General features: G+C 55.3%; 1 protein-coding gene across 1 annotated transcript in view; it reads right to left on the bottom strand.

Moving 5' to 3' along the window:
* Window positions 1–24,498, bottom strand: part of COQ8A (coenzyme Q8A) — a 39,735-nt gene extending 15,237 nt beyond the window's left edge. The window contains exons 1-4 of the mRNA XM_033099443.1: window positions 24,355–24,498; window positions 4,993–5,178; window positions 2,167–2,547; window positions 1,862–1,928 (exon numbers count right to left, since the gene is read on the bottom strand). Coding sequence (XP_032955334.1) covers window positions 1,862–1,928; window positions 2,167–2,547; window positions 4,993–5,169 — 625 coding nt within the window. The 5' untranslated portion in view covers window positions 5,170–5,178; window positions 24,355–24,498. The remainder of the gene's footprint in view (window positions 1–1,861; window positions 1,929–2,166; window positions 2,548–4,992; window positions 5,179–24,354) is intronic.
* Window positions 24,499–25,081: the final 583 nt, after the last annotated feature.

Here is a 25,081-nt window from a genome sequence, read left to right as displayed (position 1 = left end):
CCGCCGAAGGGAGCCCTGCACCCTGCTTTTACTGGTTGCCTTTTTGTCCTACACACCTACTTTAGTCTGTCTTCTTACCCACTGCACCAGGACTTCATGGGGTTCCATCAAACTCTAACTTACCATCACGACCGTCATTCTGACCCCTTTGCCCAGATCCTCCACTACCCCACCCCACTAAGATGCCCAGAAGAGGATTACACTCATTCTAAAATAAAATACATCACATCAGTCAGACTAAGCCTTCCGGGGACAGGGCTCTGTGATGAGCCCCGGTCTGCAGTGAGGGGAGGAGGGTCATAGAGAAAAACGACAGGGTACGAAGAGGATAGTTCCCGCCCTCAAACTGAAAGGGGAGAGAAGAGAACCTCCATTTAATTCTTTAAATAAGAAATAATAAATGCTACCCAACTGACAGCCACGGTGTAAAGCAGGGAACATGCCAAGTCTTCCTGGAAGTAAGGATCACTGGAGGCCACCAGACCATCGATTCTCGAACTCATTCCTAGGGTGGTGCCACCCTAGGCACTTACGATGTTCTATGAGCAACTGCCTGAAATGCGACCCCATTAAAGTGAAATAAAGCAATAATTTTGTGCTAACATTCAGGTGACACTTTATGCTAGATTCTTGAACATCTAGGTAGCAGACGCCAAATTTTAAGAGAGCAGTAAGGAAGACAACCCCGCGGCTGAGAAAATTCCACCCAATTAACCTAGTGCGCTCTGCACATCAGGAAGAAGCCAACCATCAGTCAGAACACACGCGCCCGTCCAGGCCCAGGGTACCAGGTGATCGGGGAGCACGAAGCCAGTCTTGAACGAGGAGTGGGATGAGGTTTCCAAAAGAGAAGAGGCAGCAGACAACAGCACGCATGACGGAGGGTACGTGGGAGAGGACACATATAAACCAGCCCCAAAAGCAAAAGGCAGGCAGGCAGACACACGATCATGGGCCTTTGTGACCACTCAGCACTAGCGTCGTCACGAACCCAGCAGACCTCTGTCATTCGCCACCTGGCCAGTAACCCCCCGGCCCCGGCCCATATGTGAATCAAGTTGCCCAAACTGTTCCTTTCATTCACCGTGTTATCTGGAGAACCTACTGAGGACAGCGAGCTTTGGAGAAAAGCACACAGACACTGCGTCTTAAAGTATGGATACCATTGCAAAGGAGATGGCGCTTGCAATGGGAATACCCTGGTCAGGAAATAAGCGACAGATACGACAACACGGTGTCATAAAGGCAGGTACAGTGGCTATAAACCTTCACTACAAAATGACCCTTCAACTCAGAAGAAAAAGCACAGGTCATGCTGGACACAATGGCTACTCCAATCCCCAAAGAAAAGGACAAATAAAGCCCTGACTCGACAGCATCTTAAAATGGACTTCGGGCCACGGCAGCTCAGTCGCATCTCTGATGCCCTGCAGGCCTGAGAATCCAGCAAGTGGTTGGACCAGAGGCAAAACCCACTCTGTCTAGGAGGCAAACAGACCCAGTGAAGAATTCTCCTGCTGCCCAGCTTCCTTCCTGCAGAGGCTCCAAAGGGGCTGAGCAGCCGGAGGCCGCGGGAGGAGGAAAGGGTGGTCCTGCAGGTGCTGCCCCCTAAGCGGTGCCTGAGACGCAAAGCTCAGCTCACAGCGTGGCAGGAGCCACACCACCCTGGGGGTGAGCTGAAGCAGAGTGGAGTCCAGTAGCTGGATCATCCGCCCGTGGGAAAGATCCAGGACCAGCTCACGCAGGAGCTACCACCCTCCCTGGGACCCCTTTGGTCCCCACCCTTTTCCACCTCCATGTGGGCCCCAGGACTGGCATGCCAGGGCAGGAGAGACGGCGCAGGGGCACGCAGCCACGTTACCTCCAAAGTTGGCCAGCCGCCCAATCCTCGTAACTGGCACCTTCCGTTCCCGAGCCCGCTCACTGAGCTAGAGGGAGATGAGAAAGAGACCTCAAGGAATCAACGAACAGGGACAGGACCAACTTTCGGGGGTTCATGCTGCTCCCCCCAGCCCCTCTCCACCCCCAAAGGCAGCAGCACTGCCTGGCAGCACACCCCACCAAGGGGCCTCCACACCACGCCAGCTGGAGAGTGTCCCTGGAGGGGAACTGTCCCTCTGCAGGCACCACCCACAGGCCCCACGCCAGGGGCCCTCCTGGACGCACCATTTGCTTGTGGGGCTTGCTCTCGGGGCGAGCCTTGGCCTGCCGGGCCTTCTCTATGTCCTCGGCTGTGAGGCCCCCCACCGGGGACTGGTCCTGGTGGAAGAACCTGCGCTGAAGGCCCGGGCCAGAGAAGGGGGTGCTGGTATCTCGGAAGAGCCTCCCATTCGCCCTGCCCAGAGGGGAGGTGGCCTGGCCCGCGAGCCCCGCTTCCCTAAAGGGTCCGCTGTCGGCGTAGGCAGGAGCTGGGCCCTCGCTGCCTGTGTGGTCGGGGGCTGCAGAGAAGTCTGCGGAGGCTCCCTCAGCCCCAGGCCCGGAGAAGTGGAACTCTGCTTCCGGGTCATCAAAGCTCTCGGCGACGTTAGGCTCCTCATACTTCTGGTCCTGCAGGAAGAAACGCCAGCGTGACAGGAGCAAGGGGCCAGCCAGGAGCTCCTCCCTGTGCCCATCGTCCTCTGCTCAGGACAGCACACCACTGCTGTCCCACCGTCCGCCCTCCACACTCGTCCCAAGGCCTGTGGGCAGGTCCGGAGGCGAGCAGCACCTTCCCCGCCCAGGAGCCAGGAGCCCCGGGTCCCAGGTCTGCTTCCGCCAGGGCTCTGCTGTGTGGTCCCGGGCAAGCCACACGGTCACGAGGACCTGGGGGGCCCAGCCGGGACCAGGCGCGTGGCCACCACTCTCGGCAGCAAGTTCTTCACATGTTAACCGGGGCTAAGGACAGGCCTCCAGGGCCTGGGGGGGGCGGGGGTGGGAACTGCACAAACGACGGGGGCTCTGAGAAGTCAGCTCGACCACACGCCAGCGAGGACCGGGTGGCGCACAGAGGGGTCGCCCCGCCACCCAGGCCAGCGCCTTACGGCACACACGCTCCACCAGTCAGCCCTCGTGGGCCTTGAAGAAGTCATCACCGAGGGCTTGTCACAACCAGGACCAACCTGCCTGTCCCTGGGTGCTGGGGACACAGGGGCAGGCAAGAAGGGGGATACCCCATGTTTTCTTGTGACAACTGCCAAGACCTGAACTTTGGGCCCAGGTTCTTTCTACTTTTGACCCCTGAGTGACCTTGAGTGGGTTCCTGACTCCTCTCTGCCACTTCCTCATCTGAAAATAGGATTCTCCACAGTCACAGAGTTATGTGGGGCCACCGACAAGGCCAGGGGAACAGCGCCCAGGAGGCTATAATTGGAACGGCACTGACTCCTGAAGGGAGGTCCGTGGCCTGATCCGAGTCCCCTGAAAGGGCCTCCGTGCGCACAGTGTGGCCGTGGCTTCTGCACACACAGCAGCAGCCCAAAGCCCCGCATCCTCAGCTGTATTAGATGTTGCAGGATCCTAGGAGATAAGACTTGCCTCCAGTGGAAGGAAAGAGACTGGCTACGGCTCTCACGTCATGAGGGAGAAACAGGCTGAGAGTTAAGGGATCTGGGGAAGGCCCACCAGCCGGCCAGGGACAGAGCAGGGAGCCAGGCCAAGGCTTGGCCCACCGGCCGCCTCCAGGCTGCCAGACAGCGCTTTTCTCAGAGCAGAAATAACTTGTGTTGGATTCACTAGGTCCCTCTCAAGACGGCTGGGAAGCCCTGGGGTGACAGGACTGGGGCAAGGCCCGTAGAGCCTCCTTCTGCCCCGACTGCTGTACGGTCACCTGGCCCTGCGTGACCACAACCTGTCTACGTGGCTGTGACACCCCATGGGCAGCAAAGGGTCCTCAGGGTCTCAGTGGGGACAGACTCATGAGTGTCTATTGAATGAAGGCGTGAACGAACCCCCAGAGGAGCTGGAGGGAGAGACCTCTAGGGTACGCGGCCCTCCGTCCCCTCAGAGAGAAGGGCGGCACCGGAATCTAAGTGCTGAGGGAAAGAACGGGAGCACAGTGGAGGCTCGGGGCCTCCCTCCTGCCTCCAAATGACTGTGCTAGGGCACGGTCCTGCCCCTTCAGAGACCGCCAGGCCTGTCCGAGGGGACGGGGGCTGGACAGCAGCCTGGCCTCCAGGGAGCCCTGCGAGCTCTCACTCCGGGGCAGCCCAAGTGAGCTAGCTGGGCAACCTCACCTCCTGAGTATTCCACAGGAAGACGATGGCCCCTCACTAGAAAAGGCACCGAAGGAGGTGGCCGGCGCCACAGCCAGCCTCCCCGGAGGGAGGGCAAGGGCCGGGAGTCTTACAGTGGGAAGAAGACACAGGAATCTGACCGTCACTTAATGGTGATGGGCCTCACATCAAAGTTCTTAGTCTCAGTTTCCCCATCTGATAAATGGGGTAAGCGTCCAGGCCTGCCCCTCCCAGGACAGCAGTAGGGCTCGGATGAGATCATGGTGTGAAGACCTCTAGAAGTTAAAGGCATTCGTGCGTGATGAGAGAGAGACACATCACCACTGGACCCTTAGAAACAGGAGGGGAGGGGCTGGGATCCACAAACAGACTGACCAGAGGCCTATGCGCTGATGGCCTCCCAGCCTGGAGTGTCCTTTGTCCAGAAGGTCAGCCAACCACAGCACAGAAATGCAGGAGATGGCTGCAGGGCTCCCTCTGCAGCCCACCTCCCCACACGTATGTGCCCGTGCACACGTGTGCACACACCCCTTCCCGTCCCCTGGGCCATCAGGAACAGCTGTGGGGGCGGTGCAGGGTGACACCACGGTGGACAGCACTCTGCAGTGTCAAGCCCTGTTTACAGTCACGTCCCCAGCACTCGTTTTTGCGTAAACCTTCCCCTCGGTGGGTAAAACGTAGAGGCTCTCTGGCCCAGCCACCCTGGCAGGTCCTGGTCTCACCAAGAGCTCCAAGTCCAGCCCCCCTCCCACGGGCCCCGCTCCTGGACGGGCCTCCTTACCTGCACCATCCCCAAGACCATGCCGATCTTCTCCGCAGCCGTGGACGGCAGGGCGCTGGCCGCCATGATGAGCTCCCCGCTGAGGCCCAAGTGCTGCAGGTGGGTTTCCACGGCCGCCTGGGTCAGCTTGGCAAGGCCTCTGACCACCATGATGGCGTCCCCCAACATGGCAGCCATCCTTCAAGGCTGGAAGAGAACGTGCCAGTCAGGGCGGGGGGCGCCACACCTCCTACGGGGTCACACTCACACAGATTAGCCCCACCCCAAAGTCTGGGCAGAAGGAGACTGGCTGTTTGGTTTCCCTGATCTCCCTTCTGATCCAGGCTGACAGAGACAGGAGAGCGAGGAAGAGCCCAGGGCTCAAGGACGGCTCCCCCGCTGCAGGGCACTGAGCAGAACGAAAGACTCTGGGGCTCGGAGCTGTACGCCAGGCACGTCCTCACCTGGGCCTCACGGCCAACCTAGGAAACACTTGAGGCCCAGAGAGCTAAGGTGACTTGCCCAGAGTCTCCCAGCCACCAAGTAGCAGAACCTGGACTTGAATCCGGGTGCACGGACTTAGTCCAGGCCTCTTTCCTCTGCACACACTGCAGGCTGGGGAGGCAGCATCTGCTCCTGAAGTAGTTCCCTGCAGGGCGCAGGGGGCCCAACCCCAACCTTTCAGGGCCGGCCTGTCCCCGTCGGCCCAGTGAAGCCTCTACTGACACCCACAGACGAGGGACAACCAGAGCCCTCTCCCCTCCCTCAGGCCCTAATATTCACCAAGCCAGTGTTTTCCAACTGCAGGCAGACCACAGGGCAACGCATTTGGAAAACCCTACGCAGCATTAAAAACAAACAACATGATGTGACCAGAAACAAGCATGAGAGGTACTGTGGGTGGGGCTGTCTCGGGAACCTTGTTTCCCTTGTGTGTACACGTGAGCTTCTCTCTCTTTTCTCTCTACTGGGTCACAGCCTAAAATGTGTTTCTTAATGTAGTCAGGGTCAAAGAGGCTGAAAGCCAGTGTACACAGCAGTCCCCCAAAGGGTGGGGCGTGTGCTGTCAATCATCCGAGTAGTTCTTCTGAAGGCCTACTAGGGGCTACGTACTGGGAGGGGTAAGATAAGGTCCTATTAACAAACTGGGGCTGAAGAAAAACCACAACAGAAAGGAGCCGCAGGAGAACCCCACTGGAGGAGCTCTCTGGCCAGCGCAGGGAGGAGCTGGGATCTAAGCATCTCCGAACAAGACGGAATCGAGACAAGTGAGGGGTGTGGGAAGGCACTGCAGGCAGGGGACCTGCAGGAACAAACATGTGGAGGCTGAGAAGGGCCGGACACACCCTGGACGCAGGGCCTGGGCCAACAAGAGGGAGGGGCAGTCGCAGGGACACCTGTGGATTCGGCCGGCTCAGCGCACTAATGAACAGAAGCACAGACGGGCAGCTCAGGTACCGGGGCTTCTGACGTCGGCGGCAGGGGCCCTCCCACGTGCCCTTCACAGGGGAGCAGCCCCCGTCAGCCCAAGCCCTCGGCAGGGATGGCTCCGCTCCTGAGTGGTGGAATCGTAGTGAGAGCCAGAGACACCCACACACGCACAGGAGCCTGGAGAGCTGAGCTGACCTGCCGTAACCTGCCCTTGAGAACACCTTCACCTTCACGTGAGAGCAGCTACCAGGCACCGGGCTGGGTGCGTTCCACACCTCAGCTCCTTTTAATCTTTATAAACAGCCGAGTGACGTGGCTATGACTGCCCCCATGTCAGAAAGAGAAAACCAAAGCCAGACAGCTTAACTAAGTGGTCAAGGTCATTCAGTTCCTGAAGGTGGCCCTGGGGCCAGATCCCGGCTCTCATCTGCTGTGTGCTCACCACTCCACACTGCCTCCCCAGACGCTCGCCCTATGGCCTCTGAGGCTCCCCCAGGGCACAGGGCACAGATCAGGCCAAACGGACCACCTGCACCCTAATTAAAACCAAGGAGGTTTTTGGAAGGTGACTATACCCTTGAAAGAGATGGGAAGGGCAGGGGGGCTAGCCAGGCCCCTCACCTGGTGCCATGTCACACCCCAGGCTCCCTCTGGGCTCCTGAGCTTCATGCCTTTAACCAAGGGTGAGCCCCACAGACATTCCCAAAGGTCTAGGAAGGGTGCTACATAATCAGAATTCAAATTTGGCCGGTACCAGCTCTCAACAACTTCCCCGCCCCCTGGCCCCACCCCCTACATACAGACAAGGAGAAGCGCCCACCAAGGCCCACAGACCCCAGTGACACAGCAGGTTTTTCAAAGAGACTTCAAGGACATGCAATGGTGGAGGCGGGGCCCCAGCCACATCTATTCAGAAGGACCCTTGCTGGTGGCCTCAGGACCATCCACTGCACCCCACTGCCCCAGGGGTCCTCAGAAACAGGCCTTCCCCATGCTCACCTGTGAATCCAGTCAAGAGAACCAAAGCAGGAGTCTCCCACTGGCCCAAGCCCCACTACTTCCAAAACCTCACCTTGTGTTACGTCAAGTCTGCCTAAGACCTATTTAATTCAGACTTTGTTTTCAGGCTTAAAACTAATTCTGCCTGAATTTCTCATCCTAGTTATCGAAACCATACACTAAAATTTCACTTGCGTAAAGCTAATAAGTGGTTTATTGGCCCAGTTATCCTGCTCTAGCTTGAATGGCCCAGGGCACTGATGGAAGGTCAATTGTAAAGACCCGATTCCGGCCTTGCACGCTGCAGGAGCCGGCTGGAACCCACGTCACTCCAGTCCTAACTCTTCTGGTTTCTATGCGTCTCGGCACTGAGCAGAGCTCTGTGACAGGCCGGGATTGTACCTACATTTTACACTGACGCTTTTCAAGAAATTCGTAAGAGGAGAAACTGTTCAATAAATTGACCAAAATTTTTTAAAGTCCTGCGTTTGGGAAGTCTGAGGAATCAAGGTTTCTTTCGGTATCTTCTTCAGTGTATTTTCTTAACTTTTTTAGCTCATATAGCCTACTTTCAAAGTAGCAAATAAGTCCTATTTAAAAAGTACACATTAAAAAGGCATTAGTTAGGCCTTTCTTCCTGCCAAAATGGTTGCGTCCTCACACCGAGTGAGCTCCCAGGGGGCACGAGTCCCCCCCTGGACAGCGGCCCCATGGGGAGGAGGAAGATTAGACCACTTCTTCTGCAGAGAAGGCCCCTCCACGTGGAAACAACTACAGAAATACACCTTCCGGCTTACTGTTGGCTTACTGTGATGCAAACCCTGCTTTTCTTAAATCAACAGATGTTGATAATAAACACAGCCTATCCCTTGTGAGCAGATTCACACGTGGACGCCTGTTTCAAAACCACAGCTTGCGCCCACACTCCCTTGACAAATATTATTTATCTACTGTGCTGGGGCCGAACCCAAACCTCCCACATGCTGCTCCGCTCGGTACAAACTAAACCGTTCCCACTCTAAGCAATACCAGGGACTATTTTGCAAAGGAGTGTCTACCCTCAAAAAAGCAGAGGGACAGAAGGTGAGCAACCGCCAGAAGGAAATATCTTTCTAGAACTTTGCTCACCTTTTGGTTTTCAAAGATTGGATCTCACAAACCCTACTTCTCGTGCCAGAATCCCAACATGTCTCAATCCAGAACTTGGGTGCAAACCCCTCTAGGAATGCACAAAACCAGGCACCCAGCTGCACCAGGAGACCTTTTCATCACGATCTTAGATAAATAAAATCGAAAGCTCCCACACACATTTAATACACCAATAAAAAATCTTATCCTCACCACGATTTCATCTCCAAGCGTTCCAGCCCTCACCCCACACCAATGCATCCTGCTGGTCTTCAGTGGGTTTTCGGGACCTCCCCTGGGAGTCACACAGGCATTGAGGCTTCAGGCTCCACCCACTTGACCGCCTCTGCCCCCGAGGCCCCGTCGCCCACCTGGTCCCCGTGAGAGGAAGCCCAAGGTGCCAGGTGAGCACAAACGAATCAAGCGCTGGGGGTATCGGACGGGCATGCACTTTCAGAAGTGCCCAGGAGGTACTGGCACCAAAAGCAGTCATTCGCGGAGCAGGGCCAGTCTGTGCAGGTCGGGGATGAACCTGCCCTTGGCCCCAGGGTACTCAGAGCTGCGGTGTCACGCAGGCACATCTACAATGGGCACAGATACCAGGGAGACAGCCAGAGGCCCACTGAGGCTGACACGCCAGGATCACGAGGTGTCTGTCCAGTGGAAAGGACTGTCCCAGGGGCCTGACAGAGGGTCCCAGCTCTGCCGCCGCTGCTGACACTAGGCGTGTTTCTTGCCCCTTCGTCCCTTTCAGTAGGAAAGGGCTCTGGGTGGCTCACCAAGCCCCGTGTCTGGTCCTAACATGGTAAAGAGCTACAAAGGAAGTAAATAAAGGTGCTGTCTAGAGAAAGAACGAACTGGAATACATGCAGTTCACCACTCCCCAGGGACAAAAAAACATAGGCAGAGAGCGTCCCCTGGCAGGGGAGTCCTCATGCTCCAAGAGGAAGTTTTCCTGCTGAACCTTCCCGCTCCGACCTTCCTAAGACGCCGTCTCATGTCTCATTCATGTGGGAGCAGACTCACAAAGTACCGCCTACCTGGTATACGGTAGAATGTACCGGCAGGAAATGAGCTGTGTTCTTTCTAAAAAATAAATATAACAGGCAATCCTGACAGGCACAAAGCAAAGGAAGGCATCACACACTTTCCAACTCAGGACCCACATGGGGGAAACTTATTTTGGGGGGGAGGGTTCCCATGTACACCCAAGTCCTTCCTTCATAGCCAGAACTCACCATCTGTCGCTTGCTCTTCTCATGAAGTGACAGCAAGCCGGGGACAGTGTGTGAATTTACTAAGCCATGTTCAATCCCCTTCGTGACATGATAAAGCGTGGCATGGCAGACCCGTGAAGCCGTGGAGTTTGTACCCCTAAAGACCGCATGCCCTCCTCTGGTCTCTTCCCACCCTCAGCTGCCCCGTAGCCTTGCGGTGGCTGGTATAAGGACTCAAAAGCAAGCTGTGCAGGAAGCCAAACGTCTTGGGGAGTGTGTGAAGCTCACTGACAAGCCTTCTCCAGAGCAGGCTGCGTCCAGCCATCTGAGACATGCACGTCACCCAACGTCCGACGGCATCGAGGGCGGCGTGTGCAAAACTGACCTCAGCTCCCCCCACCCTCCCCAGGCTCCCAACCCTGAGCAATGCGACCACCACCGACTTCTCTCCAGCCCTCCTCACCCCCCCCCAGTCCTCCAGAATGTTCTCACCTGGGCAACTGCAACAGCCTCTCTGCCCCCTCCTATCTGCTCCCCATGCCACCGCCAGAGCAATCAGTTTACAAGGAAAATCCTATCGAACCACTCCCAGGATTCCTGACTTCTCTGAGATTCCTAAGGGGCTGAAAGAAGCGTCATGGCCCCCCTCCGTGCCCCACCCCCAGCCTTCTCTTGCCACATTCGCTCTACTAACTGTCAGGCTCCAGTCAGGCCACCCCAACTCTCCCGCAGCCTCTGCACAGGCTCACACTGACTTTCCTCCTCACCAGGTCTCAGCTCAAACATCACCTCTTCCAGGAAGCACTCCCCAGCATGTCCCCCCACGGCACCCTGTTCTTCCCCCATCCTAGCAGTGACCACGCTCTGAATCTGCCTGTGTCACGGTCTTTCCACCCCACTTGGCTGTCGCCCAGAGAAAGGCAAAACCACACCCGCCTTCCCCGCTCTGTATCTGCAGCACCTACTACCGTGCTCAGCAGAGCTGGCAGGTAAGAAATACGTGTCAAATGAAATGAACTCAGCTGGTCTCTCCAAAATTCAAGAAAGCCTGCCATATCTGGGACTGGCTCCACCTGCGTGCAGCTTTTAATCTACATACGGAATCAAAGGCCTCTTAGAAGCCTGGTCCGAGGCGGGGTTCTCCCAGGAATCACCGGAGGACTCGGTAAAGCTGGGCCCCACCCCAGCTTCTGACTCTGTAGGTCTGGGACCAGGCCTGGAAACCTGCACTGCTAACAAGGTCCCAGGCGCTGCTGCTGGTCCTGAGAGCCCGGTTCTGCAGGGAGAGGGGGGAAGTGTGAGAGGTGGCCCAGGCCGGGCAGGCAGGACATCTAAACAGAGATCCTTTCCTCAAGTTTCTCCCTGCTACCCCCTCCCCAGAAGTCTGGCTTTGCCTTAAGTGGGAAGCTTCCACCGGCCCCTTCCTTTCCCATTTTCCCCTCAAGAAACGGAAAACGGACCTCAAAAATGAATGAGCTCAGCCAGCCAGCCACCAAAGCCCCTGCAGACTGTCACGCCCAGCATTCTTCAGAAAGGGCTGCTTGATGACCTTCAGGAGACCCGGGGAGGGGCTCCCAAGTGGCCTCCTGCCCCCCTCCCAGGCAGAACAATCGCTTTACTTTGGGCATGAACATTCTCGGTTTCTGGACTGCATGGGCTCTGAGGAGTTCCTTTACACGCTTGACATTTCCCTTTTACTCTAAGAAGAAAGGAATTGCCAACTGACTATTTCCTCTAAGGACTCAGAGGAATATGTGTGTTGGGGAAGAACTTCAACTTCTGAGCCAATCCCGGACTTCCGCACATGTGCTCTCCACTCGGACTTGAAAAATCACACACCGGCGACCATCACTCAAATACCTCGGACAACTCCAGGCTTCTGTCCAGTGAGGTCCAGCCTCAGGGTCTCTGTCAGCAGGTTCAGAAATATCCTACTATGCTATCAAATGAAGAACCCAGGGGAAGAGAGAAAAACAGCCTCGGTGCTTCCGTCGGCCGCCCGCCCCAGCCCGACCTGGTGAGTCAAACCTTCACAACAGTCACTCATTCCCACAGTGGCAGGTCACCTCTAAAATGCTCCAACCCTGAGGTTTACAGGAAGTCCTCATGCCCTTTCCCCCACCCCCTCAGGCCATCCTGCCTAAGAGCTTTCCGAAAATCCTGCCAAAATCTGCCAAATTGCATTTCCCTAAAGAACAGATGTCTGTGATAATTCAGCTCTAAGACTGTAAATCACAGCATTGTCTAAGATTGGTAATGCAAATAGTGGTATACTCACAGGACGGAATACTCGCCATTTAAATGACACCGTGAAAGGTATTTACTGACAAATAAGAAAGCTCATTCTATCTTCCCACGTGACAAAAAAGCGGGTTACAAAATATTATTATCCTTCCGTTTGGGAATGGGAGAGAGGAGGGGAGGAAGGGAAAGGAGGGGAGGAGAGGAGAGGAGGGGAGTGAAGGAGGGGAGGGAGAAAGGGAAGGAAGAGAGGGAGGGAGGAAGATGGATCAGAGTGTGCAGAACAGTCACAGTGGTTTTCTCTGGGTGCTGGGATGATGGATTCTTTTTACTTTCTTCATTTTCTTTATATTTTCTAAAATTTTCTACAAAGAACATGCACAACTTTTATAATAGACAATAAATTATACAAAAATAATCTTAAACATCTGTTGTCAAAATAAACAACATAAGAAAACACACAAATGTGTAATGTAAAGAAACTGTCCCGCATCACTAAGTGTCTGTCCCAGGCAGCATGGGCAGCGGCTACTAGATGGTAATCAGAACGCTATAAATAACGCCTCTTCACACCCTGGGTTAGCCTGTCCTTCCTCAGAAGAACAGGCTAACCAACTGCTCCAACAGGCTGCCAGGAAGATGGAATATGGCCACACCACTTTGGGGAAAGAGGCTCAACTGCCCTTCTCAGAAAATGGTGAGAAAATCAACTGGGCCAGGCTGGCAGCGTCTAATGCTGGCCCTGTGTTAAGACAGAAATAATTAATGTGTACTCCACCCCACCCCCACCCGAAAAAGAAAATAGGGTCCTAGTTTAGAATAATGGAGTAAGTGTGGTAACCACATTTTTCTGAAGCAAAAGTTAAGATGTGTAAGATGACAAGCGCCCTTCCAGGTTAGGGGTCAGCAAACCACGACCTTAGCCAGGTCCAGCCCTGCCACCTGTTTTGTGTATCAATATTTACTGGAATACATCCCTGCTCATTCATTTACGGATTGTCTACAGCTATTCATTTACATATGTATTGTCTATGGTTGTTTGGGGGTTTTGGTTTTTTGGAGGGGTTTTTTAGCTATAAGAGGAGAGCTGAATAGTTGTAAGAGAGACATAAGATCCACAGAGCCTAAAATATTTACTATCTGGCCCTTTGTATCAAGTTTATCAACCCCTATTCTAGGGCAAGAAAAAAATACAACCAAAACTGTCCCAGGAAATCTGGAAAGTTCAACTAGAGTCACATCAAAAGCGCCCAATGAGGCTGAGATTCCCTAGTATTACAGCTCTGCTCCAGACCCCCCACCCAAATGGGCCCCCCCCAGAGTCCCCCAGGCTGCAGATGCACAAGGGGCAGGGCTCTGTGGGGACCCAGCCTCAGGGCTGCTCGGAAGGGTCGGGTCCGAGGGGTGAGGGGGGGCGTCATCTCTGCTCCTTCTGCCTTGAAGGATGCCCCCAGCAGGATGCCCCCCAGGATGCCCCCAGCCGTACTACTGCCACCTGCATTCCTCTGCTCAGTGCCCCTGGCGGTCCACACCTGGAGTCCGATCCGAGTACATGTAAATCCACCCACCAACTAACCAGTCCTGCATTCCTGCTTTCACCACCTCCCTCCCAAGAGGCCCCCTCCAGGCAAGCACCAGATGTGTGCACGGGAACTGGGGTTCCAGTCAGAGGCAGCGGCAGAGGTACACGCTGCCTCCACCCTAAGCCCCACACAGGGCCCCCCCCCATGGGACGTGGAGGCCTCCCGATGAGTCACACAGGCTGGACCCCACACAGGTCTGTCTGAAACTGTGGCCCTTGGATGACCCAGTAGAACCATGCCTTGTAAGGAGTTATTTTGGGGGTGTCAAGTTGTCTTCCAAACTAAGAGCTGCATGTTCCCTCAAAAGCTGCTTCTGGACTATTGGGATTTTTCTTGGAACGATTTAAAAATTATAGTCTTGTGCTAACATACAAGAGCTTTTATACAGGCACTCTGACGCTCTCCCCCAGTGAATGTAACCAGTTCCTCAAATGGTTTTATTTTGTGAGCAGTGGACCAGCACAGCGTGATGGTAACTAGAGCTGCTATTATTTATTAAGAGTTTATTATATGCCAGGCTCTGTGCTAAGTGTTCTATGGGTATTATCTCAATTGTTTTTATAACATAGGTACTGTTGTTATGCCGATTTTACAGAAGAGGGAACTAAGGGACAGAGAAGTTAAGTAATTTGCCCAAAGCCACACAGCTCATAAGGAGAGCCAGGGCTTGAATCTATCATAGCTCGGGAGCCAGGCAACCACTTAACAGATAAGGGGAGAAAACAACCAAACGTGTATGTTTTGATGTCCTAGACAGCAAGCCTCCCTCCTCTACCCACTGGGAGACTAAAATATTCTGAGGATTCCCTTGTGTGTTGCTGAGATGGGCCCTGGGCAGGAGAAATCGCAGCCTCCAGAAAGGAGCCCAACGCCATGGATAAACCTGCTCGGGCCCAGGGCAGGAGGCACGGAGGGTCCTCAGTGGCCTGTCCTCTCTCTGGGGAGGGTGTTAACTGATTACAAACGGGGCTTCTAAAGCCAACCAGCCAAGCGTGGCATCCTGACAGAAATTTCATTTTCTGACTAAAAACCCAGCAAAGTTTTCAGCGGAAAACATGAAAACATATTTGGTTTGGGAAGTAACAGTGATGAAGCAGTCAAAACGCTCTGGAGTTAGGGCCTTGGGTTTCAAATCCTGACTCTGCTGCTGACCTAAGTCACTTATGCGTACCTTTGTGCCTCAGTTTCCTCATCTGCTCTCGAGAGGACTGGATGAGATAATCCACATAATAGCAGTTAGGGCACCAAGTGCCTGCCTGGCACCGGTAGGTGCTCCAAACCGCGGACATGACGATTATCATACAACAACACAGACTGTGGAAAGAGGTTCAGACTTGGTGAGACCAGAGGGAGCGTGAATGAGACCAGTGTGAACAATCCTTTTATTTATTTCCAACCCAGCACTCCAGCCGGGTACAGGGTCGTGTCTGACACAGGGAATGCAGTCTTGCCCTCTCTTGGGGACCAGGAGGGGGGTTATTTGTGCTGTGGAGGGAGGCACCATTCAGGAGAGTTGGTGCAGCCTGCTGGCGGCCTGCCTGCAGCGCCTAGAAACCAGCGGGGCATAAATGCCCACTGGTATTCCTTCCCACAGTCAATGCCACTCAGACAAAACAGCACGGAAGGCTTTCAACAGGTACTTCCAGGGAGGGAAAGGGGTGGGGAAACCTCTCTGACCCCCACGAACTCCCTGACTCACAACCACGGCACACTCTGCCACCAGATTAATCCTCCCCAAATCCACTTTCCTCATGCTGACCCCGCACTCAATGGCTCCTGGCTGTCTACAGAGTAACGTCCAAACTCCTGGGCCTGAGGCTGAAGGTGTCGCACTGGGAACCTGGGCCTCCTGGCGCGCCTCCACTGAGCTGTGCCGTGTGAGGACTGCTCCGACCCCCCGGCCGGCAGGCCCACCCCCATCGCCGCTACACACCTAAACCCACGCTTCAGCCACGCGGACAGGACAGCACCGTCTGAGCGAGGCCAGCCTGGGGCCCGGGCATCCGCTCTGCCCTGACCGGTCCCCCGCCCGCGCCAGGCCCGGTCCTGAACCATCCTATAACCTGCTTCCTCACTCACCTGCCAAGTACGGAGTAAATTCTGATTGTGTCCAAGCTACATAAGAGAGGTGGGAGTACTCTGAAGTGTGCGAATATGCCACCTACATTCACGGACATTATTTCTAATCAGGCCCTAACCTGACTCTCGGTTCTTAGAAATTTAAGTCTTCCCGTCAGCTGATCGAAGTCTTCCAGCAATGGTCACATCCCGCCGTGTTATAACTTATCTTTGGCACGTGCACATTGATTCGCTTCCACCAAACTACAAAGCCCTTGTGGGGAGGCTCCCGTTTCACCGCGCGCGCGCGCGCGCACACACACACACACACACACACACACACACACTCTGATCCTGGCCACACAAATGACAAGTGTGACCTGCACTGTCACACAGGGACGGGAATAAGGGCCCTGGGTAAAGAACCCTGGAGCTGTAGTTGAGAAGTTTCTTTTAAAGTGAAATCAGAAATGTAAAGATCTGTGTTTAAATGTGGCCCAAATACACATTTAGTGGCTGGCTGTGATGGCTGAATAACAGCCACCCAGAGAAGTTCACATCCTAATTCCCAGCACCCGTGAATCTGTTAAAGGGACAGTGCCGACGGGATGAAGTCACAGATCTCGAGATGAGAACGTCACCCCTTCACCCCTGTGGGTCCAGTGTAATCACAGGGTCCTGAAGACAGAGGCAGGGGGATGCGAGTCAGAAGGAGACGTGAGAGCAGCAGAGGTTGGAGGCATGCAACTGTGAGGGGGGAGCCACGACCAAGGGATGTGGGGGGCGGTGGGGGGGCCTCCAGGGGCTGGGAAAGGCGAGGGGACGGAGCCTACAGCAAGAACCGGCCCTGCCGACACCTTGATTTCAGCCCCGGGAGATCCGTTTCAGGCTTCTGAGCTACAGAACTGTAAAAGAAGAAACCTGTGGTATTCTGAGCCACTAGGCGTGTAAGGCGTTAAAGAATTACAACAGCAATACGAAACTACTACAGTGGCTGTTTTTAAAAAGGCAGATCACTGGGTAGGGAAGAAGGGCTGTAAGCTAGAGTGACTTCCAGATCATTTCTCTACAATAACTTAGTGTGGTCACCCCACAAACAGTGTTGAATGCCAGGCACTTGCGCCAGGCCTGGAACATCCGCGGGCAGCTCGAAACACATGCTCGTTCTCGATGGCAGTCTTGCTGGCTGTCAGCGTCAATATGCCCCATTCGCCTACACGCCTCGTTCCCAAGCTCGGCTCCACATTCAAACCATGACGAGCATTTATTACGTGCCGGACACTGGGCACAGGCCGGAGCACGGTGTCCAATGAGAGCCCCCCACCTCAAGACGCATCTCACCAGTTGCTACATTCTTGATCTTTCAAAACACGCTCACTTCAGATTTAGCAGTTCAATGAAATAGTATTAATAACAAGAACAGCTACCGTGTACCATTCCCCTCTGTGTGCCTGTCACTTTGTATCACTCCTAATCCTACAACAACACCGTGATGTAGGATTGTCCCCATTTGCTGACGAGCTCAAGTTCCGCCAGGTGAAGAAATCTCCTCTAAGTCACAAAGCTGTTAGGTGCTGGCCTCTCTGTGCCTGTCTGGCGCCAGGCTCAAGCCCTTTTCTCTTACTGCCCAGGGAGCTGAGAGATAAGAAACCTGCCCCCAGATCAGTAACATTTTTAAAAAATCAATAGTCACTCTCCCGGAGACACAGCGAAGTCCACCCCCTGACAAGTGTGTCCATCTGGCTGCAGAAAATTAAGAGTCATAAAACTCCTGGAGCTGGCTGGGCTCTCAAAGGCCACCTGGCCAAACTCCCCCTTCTGGAAAGCTCCTCAGATATGGGGGTTCTGGGGAGAAAGGACCTCCGTCACCCAGTTCTATACTCCCCACGGGGTCTGGCACGGTGCTCTGTCCACACCAGGAGTTTAACACCCGTATGCATTCAGGGTGCTCCCTGGCTTACCCAGAACCCAGAGCCAAAGAGACAACTGGGGGAGCTGGGCATCAGGGAATGTTCTTCCTGTCCACAGCCACCCTGAGACCCCCACCATGCACGGCCTAGCCCCCCATTCTGTGGAGGAAGAGCAGCTTTCGTATCCGTAAGGCCTGGTCAGTGACAAGGCTGCCTGCTGGGGTGCACGCTCAGGCACCAGGAGTGGGGGTGCCCATACAGGATGCAGCACCCTGCCGCTTCCTCTCTTTCACCCCACTCCTTGCTTATAAGAGGACTGAGAGGGAAGCGGGGGGGGCGGGGAGGGGGGGCGGGGGGAGGCAGCGGGCCTGGCCCACTAACGGTGAGTCCTGCGCTGGCCAGAAGAGGAAGCACGGCGGGTCTGACCCGTCTGGCCCTCTGCTTTACCACATGTTGGCCCTAAACGCAGAGGGAGCAAGAGCCACACACCTTTTTCCTTTTTTTTTTTTTTTAATCTCAGAAAGATGGGAGATGTTTGCCCCAGCACCTGTCAAACAGTAACCACCTGCGGGTCACAGGGCAATCTATTCTTACCTTCACCCTCCTCTGAGCCAGGATCAGTGCCAAAGAGAAAAGGTGCCAGGCAGAGAACAAACACAGGGCTTCACCACAAGCTCTGGACTTGAACTTAAAAGTGCTGTGTGTGTGAACAGTCCCCGGACCCGCTCATCCCGCCCGGCAGACGGTGGGAACCTTGCCACCGAGCCCTGCAGCTCGGGGACAACACAGGAGTGTGATGAGGGCAGACAGAGGACGGCCAGCGGGCCCGGTGCCAGGCACACCCCAGGCGCCCGCCACGTGGAACCTCGGGCACACGTGGAACCTCAGGCACACACTTCTCTTGGGGCAGCATTTCCTCATTGCCTCATGCGTGAAATGATCACCAGTTTCTAGAGATTAGGACACAGCGTTTATCCCTTGAGTTCATATAGAAGGTCGACAGAGAGCACAACACAAGGCTCTTCTGGAAGCTGGGATTGAACGGGGTCTAGAAAGAACGATGCTTAGAAGAATTCCAGTACTGACCCTTTTAGACGGTCTATAAAAACAGCAAGCAGGGAGGCGCAGCCCTGCTTCTCAGAGGCGGAGAGGTAGAAACCACACAGTGTGGGTCTCAGGAAACACCCCTTTGGGAAAATCCAGTGGGATGGGACAGAGATAGTAAGTGAGCAAGGGGCTGGCCCCTGCTCATCCAACCAGGAAACCCCTCCCTGCCTCCTTCCACACTCACACTCACACTCACGCTCACATACCAGGAACAACCAGCTCCTAGGAGGCCGGCAGGAGCAGGACCGGGAAGAAAGCTCAGGCAGGACAGCAGCCCGGCTTTCTCTCCAGCACCACCCCCAGCTCACCCAGCCCCTCACGTCAAGTGGAGCTTCCCTCACTCCACAGCTGACTTCTTTGTTTCCTCCGCAGACAGAGGCAAACAGAGGCGGTCAGATGAGAGCACCCTCAAACCCTGGGGGCCATCTCAGACTTTTCCCAGCCTCTCCTCCCTTCTCCTCTAGACCTTGTTCTTGACCTGCTTTTTTCTTTTGTCCACACTCTCTCCTTCCACATCTGTCCCCCACCCCTAAGCCCACAAACCCACTCTCGGCTTTCCCACACCGGAGAGGAAACCTCCCGTTGACTCTGCTTCTCCTTCAGCCTCCTCCTGGCTAACGTCTCCCACGTCTTTCCTTCTCCCCCAGCAGCACATGCTTCTGGCCCCACCCCGCGCCCTCCCCTCGGTGACACTCCCTATAGCACCTGACGGCTCACTTCACCTGAGCACCCCCCCCATGTTTCCTGCTGGCTCCACGTCCTCCCCTGAAATCCTCTCCGTGGTTCCATGATTCACTGCCACCCCCAGTCCCGACGTCCTCCACCGGCTGAGTCCTCTTTCTCCAAGTGTTGCAGGCCTGGGCCCGACCTCCCTCCTCCCTGCTTGTCTACACGGTCCCCTGGGCTGCTTCAGCGTTTCGGGGTGGACAGCTCCCCCAAGTCTGCATCCCTGTGCTCAGGCCAGGCGGACCATCTCAAGTACTGTACAAATTCTGGAACAAACCCAGTTATCAGCAAACACCACCGCCCCCCCCAAGTCCCACAGGTACTGAGGAAAGGGCACAGGGGACGTGGGGGGTGAGGGAACTGTCCTATACTTGACTGCGCTGACGGTTACGTGACTATATGCCTGGGTCAGACTGTACAACCACACACTACAAAGGGTGACGTTACTGTATGGAAATTATATCTTAATAAAAAAGGATGGAAGAAATCCCACAGGCACCTCAAACCCTGCTGATCTAAAACTGACATCACCATCGTCCCCCTGACCGAGTCCTCTTCCTCCTCCTGCACCGTTTTCAGTAGTGACACCACCTTCACCCCAAGCAGCTTCTCTCCCAAACTAAAAATCTCGGCCTAGTGAGGCCAGCCAGTCACTTAGTCCAGAAATTTAACCTGCGTAGATGTACATTCTCTTGAACTGTGCCCCACGCACCACCTGGGACTCAGGCCACCCCCACTTCTCACAAAGCGCCTCCCTGGGCTCCCTCCCAGGCCACCCCAACCTGCCTTTGACCCTCTGCACACATACCTGCCCAAGTGCCCTCCCCATGGCAACGCCCACCTGGTTGGTGAGGCCTTTGCCCGCTCCAGCCTGGGCTCCACAGATCTTGCCCAAGGAAACCTCGTTCATCCTTCAGGCTCCAGCTCCTAGCCGCCCAGCATAGCAAGCGGCTTTCCCGGCCCTTTGCAAACACGACCCCACCCGGGTTCCCCCAGCAGAGGACCTATGGGGGGATCCCGAGCAGTCAGGCCTGTCCCCACACTGTCTCCACGGCCCACGGGGCACGTGCCAGGCCAAGGAGCTGCCCCCCTCTCTCCCAGGGCTCTCCAGGCTGCAGCTGGCCGAGTGAGTGAGTTGTGGGTGCTCAGGGAAGCCTCTGTGGCCTGAACTGAATGGTCAGCTGAAAATTACCAGGAGCGCTATGCCCGCCCTGCTGACCCCCTGCCCCCACTGCGGAGATACAACGCCCCGAAGCACAGCTGGCAGCAATGCTGCTCAGACTGACCTACACTCCTAAGGGCAGATCACAAAGGCTGCTGCAACAGGAAATGGGGGGACTCACCCCAATCTGCTCCCTAGCCCAGCCCCCCACTGCTCCCCTCACACTCCCTCCCTCCCTCCAGACTGCACTCACCCCCACCCCCAGGACTCACCTCCCTCAATGGCTCTGCTGAAGGAGCCTACTGTCTGGACCAGCGCTACTCAGAGTGGTCCTTGGACTACTGGTTCTGTTGGCCCCGATACCAGGACTAAGCACTTAGAAATTTCCAGAGCCACTGCCATGAAGCCCATGCTGTAACTCACAAAAGTATTGGTCTGTAACAAACTGGGGAAAAATAAAACTTGTTCCTTCCCCACAGAGAGTCTGGGAAGCACTGGCCCCTCATCCCTCCAAACTCCTGCCTCTTCCTGCGGAAATCCTCACAGGCCGCTACCATGCCTTCTCCTCCAGGAAGCCTCAGAGGTTTCCACCAGGTAGAAGAGGTCTGACCCAGAGTCCCTCATCCGAACCACACAGACAGCAGGTAGGTGGTGCCTGCACATCCCTTACTACACTTCCCTGAGGTCAGGGACCCAGGTCTTGTTCACTTTTCTACTCCCAATGCCATGTTCAAGGCGGATCATCAATCGATATTTGTTCAACGAGGAGTAAACAACCAGATCCACCCACAATTCCAGAGTGGACTTTTCTTCAGGGGCAGGTGGGGGAGGGACAGCAATCCTTAGGACACATAGGGATTTTCCAGGTTTGGACTCACCTGCAACACATTCTACAATACCTTGAAATGGAAATTGGAGTGAAAACACTCAGCTATTTCTTACGACCTTCTCTCCGTGCACACACTAAAAATAAATCACACCCAGGTATGAAGAACAAAAAGAGTTTTTCAGAGTCATTTCCAACTTTCAATATTCTGTGGGGCACTGACCTCAAAGCTAAGGGTCAAGCGCTCAGAAGCCTATAACCCCAACAACAAACAACATGCTTGTGGATAGACCAATAGATACCGTGCCACTTGGGTTCGCAAAGAGGGGGCAGAAGCTCCCTTTCAGATCCCACCCAGATGCATGTCACTGGGGGTCCTGGTCCTGCCTCTGGGCCAGCAGACCCACCCCTCCCATAGGTGCAACTCCAGAAGGAGCAGGACCTCGCACTCGCCCACTCCCACCAGCTCTCCTTTCCACTGGCTCGCCCAAGTTCCTGGCTGCTGTTTAGCAGGAATGCTGGAACTATTTCTAGATGCCACTGTCAGATCAAGACAACTCTCTATCTAAATATTCCCGTCTAATTCTGCACACAGCTCTTGTTTCAACCGACAAAGATAATGACTCAGGGTCCATGGCTCTTGGTGGAAAATTATCCTGCCAAGTTTGGAGCTTCCCAATAATAGACTTCTCAACACTACTTTTTGAGAAAGGAGAAGTGGGCTCCCTGTCCAGATCCTTTTCTCAAAGGGGCCCGAAAGACCCCCTAGCTGACCAAGGAATGTTATGGGAAAATCCTGATACATCCCCACAGAACCAACTGATTAACAAGAAAGGGAAATTTCTGGTAGGTGCCTAGGATGTGTTTCCCTTCCCTGTACAGTAATCCGTTTTTCAGCTTTTCTGCACCCCCATTCGTTTGGGACTTAGAAGTAGGGGGCATAAAATCCAGGTTACACTGAAGGCAAAATCCAGACTCAGAGGTAAAGCATCTTTCTCTGTATGAAAAGAAATGGCTCACTGTCTTTGACATTGACGCTTCGATCAAATATAAAAGAACCCCACAAATCATACATGTGTCCGTGCTGCACCACTGCACTCCTGGGGAGCCTCTCCCAAGGACGGGCACATGGTACATAAAAATAGACCTACACATATGTTTGCAGTGCAGCCGGACACCCCCTCCCTGCAGATGCAGGCCCTACCCCCTCCCACATCACAATACACAAGAGATGTCTCCCCCAAAAGTAAGGAGTAAAGCATCATCTTGGAAAAGCCACCTGTGGACAACTGAGTTGGCCTTTCTGCCAGCATTCAGACAGCTTAAACTTGTTTGCCCACTATTTAAAAACTGCCCCGTGATTATTTCATATGTATATTCCCGTAGTCTTGCAAAACCCCCAAACATAGAAACCACCAGTCTTCCACTTCTTTTGCACTCTGGACCCAGCCAGTCACTGCCATACATGCAGCAGGCACAGCAAATGTCCATGGGTTTCTACCTTCTATCTCCTTGCCGCCCCAGGTCCTCAGGTGGGGCTTTTTTACAGCCCAATCTACAGGGCTTCTGCCATCGATTTAGGGCAGGGGACACAACACTACTCCGTTCCTAAACCTCTCAACTACTCAGGGGCATCCTGGGAAGACTCTTTTAGAGTATTACCTCAGTGGTTCTCACCAAGGGCGATTCTTTCCTCTAGGAGATATTTTTGGTTGTCACAACTAATGGGGGGGAGACGGGGCTACTAGCATCTAATGGATACAGGCCAGGGATGCCGCTTCACATCCTACAATGTGCAGGTCAGCTGCCCCGCCACACACACACACACAATTATCCAGTGCAAAATGTTGATCGTCTGGAGACTGAGAAACACTCTTAGGTAACACACTGGAAAGCACCTGCTTCACTTTTTATTCCGAGTTGCCTGAGGTCAGGCCAAAAATGTAACAGCCCTGCACTGTCGGCATTATTTGCAAGGCTGAACAAAATGTCCAAAGCCATCGCAGGCGTCTTACAAGATGCTGCTCCCCTGAACCACCAGCCCCCACTCTGTGTTTTCTCAGAAGGCCCTTCCTACTAGGATGGCCCCAGATGGGTGCATGCACAGCATAACTGGCAGGCTGGCATCATGCAAACTCAAATCCTTTGGCACCGAGGTAGGCCTGGCATGCCCAGCTCTTCAGTCTTCTGTCACGCACACCCATGGCCCAAGTGAACAGTGAGCGTGGACAAGTTTTCCAACGGGCTGCAGGCCCAACCCAGGCTAAGAGAAGGCTGCACAGAAACTGACACCCCTGCACCCAGACTCGCCCCGGCAATATCCCTCATCCCCCGAGGCACAGGGGAGAACTGGCCTGCGTTTGGCAGGGGCGCAGGGAGGCTACGGAAAGGAACAAGTTTAAGCAGTTAAGCCCAAACCACTCACAAGACCCCCAGTGTTTTGAGAAGCAGGAGGAAGGGACAAAGCAAAGCGAACGGAGTGAAGGACCCAGAAGGGCCTCGTTTTTCAAGTTCACCCAAACCCCCCACCCGTGAAACCCAACAGCTGCCAGGGGAGTCAAAGCACTGACTCCAACCTGCAGCCAGGGACAGTGAAAGCCCCCGACGACAGTGCAAAGGGGTCTGGGAGTGAAGAGAAAGATTATCAGGAGAAAGCGAGACAGGAAAGCTGTCTTGGCGACCAAGAGACAAAGCATCTGGCGGCGGGTCACCGAGGCTGCTCGGCGCGCCCCGGGGCTCCGGCCGCGGCTCCCGTCCCCTCTCCGAGGCAGGCCCCGCGAGCCGTGGTGGGGATCGGGGTCGGCGACATTTGCAGGCCCCCACCCTGCATCCTGAGACGCACACACCGCGTGCCGGAGCTCACGGCCGTGACAATAGCAAAGAAAAAGCCGCGCTATCTCTTCAGGAGGATGCGAGGAGGGCCCGAGGCGGGTCAGATCCCAGCTCTGGCCGCAGGCAGACGGCGCTCCGGGCACGCGGCGGGCGGCAGCCTTACCCCGGGGCAGGAAGCTGGGATCCGCAGTCACCTTCGCGCCGCCTCCGAGAAGTCGCCGCACCGCTGGCGCCCGACACGCGCTCCGGATCTGTTTACCAACTGGTCCGCGCCGGGAGACCCTGAGCTGGCGGCCCCGCCCCACCGGTCGCTCCCATTGGCTGCGCCGCCGCCGCCGCCGCCGGCGGAACGCCGCTGGGAGCGTGTTCGGCCCGTGTGCTCAGCCCACGGCCAATCGGGACCGAGGGCGGAACGAGAGCAGCCAATGGGAGGCCGCCCCAGCGCGCAGGGCCGTCCCTTTCTGCCCTCCCCGCTGCCCTTTCCCCTAGTATGGAAAGATTGCGCCGAAGGTGCGGCTGCGAGGTGGGTGGCCCGGCGTGCCTGTGCGCCAAGAAAGGGCCCTTCCTCGCAATGAGGCGACCGCTGTGGTCGCGGTGGCCAGTCTTTTTTTTGTCACCTTCTTGCAGGTGCTCGCTGAGCCTCCAAACGGCCGTGGCAGGGAAAGCCCCGGGTGGAAGGAGCGAACGGAACCGCGGCGGGCGCGCACGGGGCGAGCACGGGGCGAGGCCTGCCCTGTGCCCGCTTGGATGTCACCAGGGCCCCTCCCAGCTTCCCCACCTGGCGCTCCCAGAAGGGGAAAGGGCTGCGAGCCAAGCCGTTGGTGTTTCCATCTCTGGCGGCCTGGCCCCGCCTACTTGTCCTTTCTCCTCTGGCTAACCGTGTTGACTTT

This window comes from Rhinolophus ferrumequinum, chromosome 27, assembly GCF_004115265.2.
Source record: "Rhinolophus ferrumequinum isolate MPI-CBG mRhiFer1 chromosome 27, mRhiFer1_v1.p, whole genome shotgun sequence".
In the NCBI taxonomy this organism is placed as follows: Eukaryota; Metazoa; Chordata; class Mammalia; order Chiroptera; family Rhinolophidae; genus Rhinolophus; species Rhinolophus ferrumequinum.
This window is presented reverse-complemented; position numbering and strand designations above follow the sequence as displayed.